Genomic DNA, 4,607 nt, shown 5'->3' on the forward strand with positions numbered 1-4,607 from the left:
AAAAAAAAAAAAAAAACACAAACACACACTGTATCATATTGAAGCCTCAGAGACAATAACCTATTTGGAAGAGTTAATTGTAGAGCTAGCCAACAGCAAATGTCAAAGGAGCTCTCCAGAAGCACCAAAGCTTATGGTATTAGCATTTTTAGCACAGTTGAGAATAGAAATACTTGTCTGTGTGATTTCTGAAGTGATAGATCTTTCAGACTTTTCAGTGGAACCTACCTCATGTAAATTAACAACAGATCCTAAGAATGAGGTGCAAAAAGGTCCCTTGGAATAAAGAGTGGGAGAGCCCTGGTGCTAACTATTTGCAGATTGAGAAGTACCAATAAACAAGTTGAGCCAAAAAGAGATCAGACCTTGATTATGATCAAAGTGATATCTTGCTTTGCTCCCCTATATCTCACATTCTTCCCATCTGACTACAAATTCTCACAATTCATCCTCCTTATCTCATAAGCTTACACCCTGACCTAAATCAACCCAAAAGCTCTGGAGAACTGTACTAGTGCAAGGAAGTAGCTAATACTCTTCTAGAAGGTTGGTGACCTGATTATGCTTAGTAAAGGGTCCAGTGAGAGACATCTGATTCAAGGAAGTGGGAGGACAGCTGGAAGCAAGCAAAGGAATTGCCCCTGCTCCTTGTTCTGACACATCAAACCATAAACTCACTATTAGTTACACTGCACCTATAGTTATAGTGACCAAGAAATTCAAAGGTGAAAGTTCTAGAAACGAATTGAACCCAATTTTTGCCTTAAAAGAAAAAAAAAAAGAAATAGCAGCAGGTATACATGTAGAATGTTGATGATGGCTCTTTAAAATAGTACCTGAACATACTACTGTGTGTTGAGAAAAAGTGGAAATTAAAAAAAAAAAACAACGAAAAAACTCTTACCATGTTGAAATAATGCTTTGTTTTTGTGCCCTTTGTAATGTCCCATATGAAGATGTTGCCATCATGACCAGCAGAAAGCATTATCCTGGAATCAAAAGGATGGGTCTCCAAGACAAATACTTCATCCGCATGCCCCTAAAATTCAAAATCGCGAGTCACACTCAAGCAAGAGGATATAAATCCAAATCAACAGGATATCTACAGTAGACCTTAAAGCACTGCACCACTCTCTTCTCCCCATATAAAGATTTTTTAAAATGAAACCTCTACAAGCTGCATCCAAAAATACATCAACTTCTAGAACTTCCACAGCACATGTATCTGGATTGCTATCCCTGCAACTAGAGTGGAGGTAGAGAAAGTAGAGCAAAAATGCTTGTGATGCAGAAACATCATTTGAAATTTAATCATTTCCGAGATGCAAACAAGAACTTGGGAAATATGGAGCTTCTGGTAAAGTAATGTGAACTATTAAGAACTATTAAACAGACAAGTTAGTTCAAAAGCAGGAAGGAGCAGTTTTGATTAAAAAATCCAAGAAATGCTTGCCTTGTGATTAATGCAGAACATTAAAGACAATCAGACCTAACGATGAACTCAGCATGCACATGCCACTCTAAATATAGAAAGACTTACTGAAGACCTACATCAAAAAAGCATGGAAAAACAACTACATACCACCAAATCATGAAGCAATTGCCCTGTAGATGAATTCCAAACTTTGAGCAGATGATTATTTACAGCCGTAACAACATAGTTGTCATTTTGGTTCCAAGCTATCATAGTTACTTTAGGCCTCATAAATTTGTCTTCTTCTGAACACATGTCACTATATTAAAGAGTTATAAAGGTAGAAGTTATTTTAATTTGCCCATCTCAATCTCAAGCTAGAGAAAAACAACTAGTTTTCCAGTGTTAACAATTAGACAAGAGAAGTAACCTTAATAATTAACTTTTTATTGACACTTTTGTCCATAAACTTTTTTATCTTTTTAAAACAATAAAGTATAAAGCAAACCTGTCCTTTCTTGGGTTTGAATAATTTGTATTTTTACAAATGCACACACACAAACACACACACGCGTACATGCATTTGAAGAAGAGTAACTCAGAGGAAAAAAAACAAAATTCAATTAATATATTAAGAATGAAATTCTCAGAACTAATCCTAAAACAAACAGCTTGATGCCCAGATAGACTGTTTTTTTTTTCCCTTGTTTCTCTTTTGTAAAACTGCATTTCTAAGATTCTAGGAGATCCCTCTCAGTATCCTTCATTAACCAAAGGAATGGGCTTTCTTTCAAACATTAACACAGTATTATTTATATTCTGCATCAGCTAGCAGCCTGTTCTAAAGACTCCCTCGATCATACATAAATATAATTCTGTCTGTTATCCCAGAAAGATAGATGTCACAGTCATATTTCAAACATTAGTCATTACTTCTACCAAAAAAACACTTTTTTTTGGCATCACACAGAGAACTTGCCATTACCTAGTATAGCTAACATGAGTTTGGGTTGGTTTTTCTTTTCTTTTCTTCCTATCTTATTGCCTCCAAATTAGTCTTTACACAAGGTGTTTAAGCATTTCATAGTATTATAAATCATCTAATTATCAGGTTTATTCACTGCAGTGCAATATCCTGATCATCATCTGTAATAACACAATTTAAACTTTGTGCAATAAACATACTTCATTAATATACTTTTTAAAAAGTGAAGACAGTCAATGAAAACAGCCAGCAAAATCAGAACTTGATGAAATTCACCTATTGTCTTTCATCATCTCTCGTGGAAAAAGCTTATTATCTATCTTATTTTCACTAATGTAAGGAGTTCTTCCTGTGACACCATATCAGGACTGCAGGCCAGCTGTAGAAGTCTACTGATTTTCTGTTAACTTAATAAAAATAGATCTGTAATTAATTTGGTAAAGAATACATTTGAAAGCTATGCATCTGAACTTATGTATTTACCTATTTTTGAAAGACAGTAAGTTTAACAAGTTGTTACATCACTGGAAGACTCATAGCATCCTTCAAAAAAAAAAAAAAAACACCCACACCATCTGATCATAACATTGTTAAGGCTTCTTCTAAATCTAAACAGCACTTGATGAGTACCTGGAACTTTCTGATTTCATGGAACAGATAAAAAAAAAAGGAATACTTCACCTACCCTGGTAATCGATCAGACATATCCAACAGAATACTCCTCCATTCAGCTTCTTCAAAGCGCCAGATTCGTGCTGTCCCATCTCTACTGCCACTTATGAACCTTAAAGAAGTTTTAAAGGATGATTAGAAGAATTTGTTTTAAAGTATTTTCATAGGGAAACAACACCATAACTCAATTACCACTATGAAATACTGATAAAAATGTTATTGTCGATTTACATTGTAAGAGTTTTTCAGTTAACTGTTATTTGTTCTCTTTCCAGAAAAAGAAGTGTTTTTCCAAACTGAAGCTGAACAAAGTTGTCAAAACATGCAGAACAGTATCAATTTCCAAGTCAAATTCACAACTTTATCCTCAACTCCTTCTCCATTACAGTTCTATAAATATCTATTTTAAGTAACGTGTTCTGAAACTGCGAAGTATCAGATACTGACATAGAAGCAAGGACATAGCATAGCAAAACCACCCACAACTGTGCACAAAGGAAAAGATTGCTAATAGTTTTGTTTGAGATACTGAGGTATAAAACCACAGCAGTTCAGGCTTATACTTCACAAACAACTGTGCTATTAATAGAGAAGAACAATAATTCCTGAAGAGAGGAACTAAAAAACAATCAGGCATTTTAACTATCTCCCTAGTCCATGAATCACAACACTGGGGAAGACAGCTGACAGCTCCCACAGAAAAGGCTGTGTACTGGGTATATCATGTATATACTGTAATTAGCAATGATTCATATTAGTAATAATTATAAATTCTAGACATGTTCCAAAGAAAGTGTCATCAAGCAAAACAGCACTAGTGAGATTGTTTGCTTTTTTAGATTTGTTTTACTTATGGGACTTTTGGCTTTTCTTTCTTTAAACAGTGTCTTCAAAGGTAACCCATACAAGCTTCAAGTGTGATGGACCAGTGCAAAACAGTAAGTGCCAAAGAAGTGTACAATTACAGAAAAATACACTCAAAAGGAAGACAATTACAAGTTCTAAGCTAACTATTAGGGTCCTCATTTGTAGTTACCTGTCTTACTAAGAGTGTAAGGACCCAACAGAAGTTCAGCAGTAACTTATGGTTGTATATTGAAGCCTGTCTTGAAAGCTAAAATCCGTATTTTCATTTCAGTAGAAATTCTCATTTTCATAGGAAGAAATTCTTTACTGTGATGGTGGTGAGACACTGGAACAGGTTGCCTAGTGAGGTTGTCGATCCCCTCCCTGGAAGCACTCAAGGCCAGGCTGGATGGGGCTTTGAGCAACCTGGTCTAGAGGGAGGTGTCCCTGCCTATAGCAGGGGTTTGGAACTAGGTGATCTTAAAGGTCCCTTCCAACCCAAACCATTCTATGATTTGTGATGGGAAAAGGATGAGAAATCAATTTAGGTGCCACTCTGTATTTGAAGATCAGTTTACATTTTACAAATGGAATTTAAGCAACACTTTTTCTATTCCCAAATTCCGATGTAAAATATGAAATCAATTTCCTTTAAAAATAACAGTAGATTAGAAAAAATGAGTAGGACTA

At 35.2% G+C, this 4,607-nt stretch overlaps 1 protein-coding gene across 7 annotated transcripts in view; it reads right to left on the bottom strand.

Moving 5' to 3' along the window:
- The window catches only part of BRWD1 (bromodomain and WD repeat domain containing 1), a 54,094-nt gene that overhangs the window by 35,013 nt on the left and 14,474 nt on the right, over window positions 1-4,607 (bottom strand). For all 7 annotated transcript variants that reach the window (XM_031556884.1, XM_031556883.1, XM_010723654.3 and 4 more), the window contains 3 exons: window positions 3,085-3,183; window positions 1,583-1,733; window positions 905-1,039 (listed from right to left, as the gene is read on the bottom strand). In XM_031556884.1, the coding sequence (XP_031412744.1) occupies window positions 905-1,039; window positions 1,583-1,733; window positions 3,085-3,183 (385 nt within the window). The remainder of the gene's footprint in view (window positions 1-904; window positions 1,040-1,582; window positions 1,734-3,084; window positions 3,184-4,607) is intronic.

The sequence above is a fragment of the Meleagris gallopavo genome, chromosome 1 (genome assembly GCF_000146605.3).
Source record: "Meleagris gallopavo isolate NT-WF06-2002-E0010 breed Aviagen turkey brand Nicholas breeding stock chromosome 1, Turkey_5.1, whole genome shotgun sequence".
Taxonomy (NCBI): Eukaryota; Metazoa; Chordata; class Aves; order Galliformes; family Phasianidae; genus Meleagris; species Meleagris gallopavo.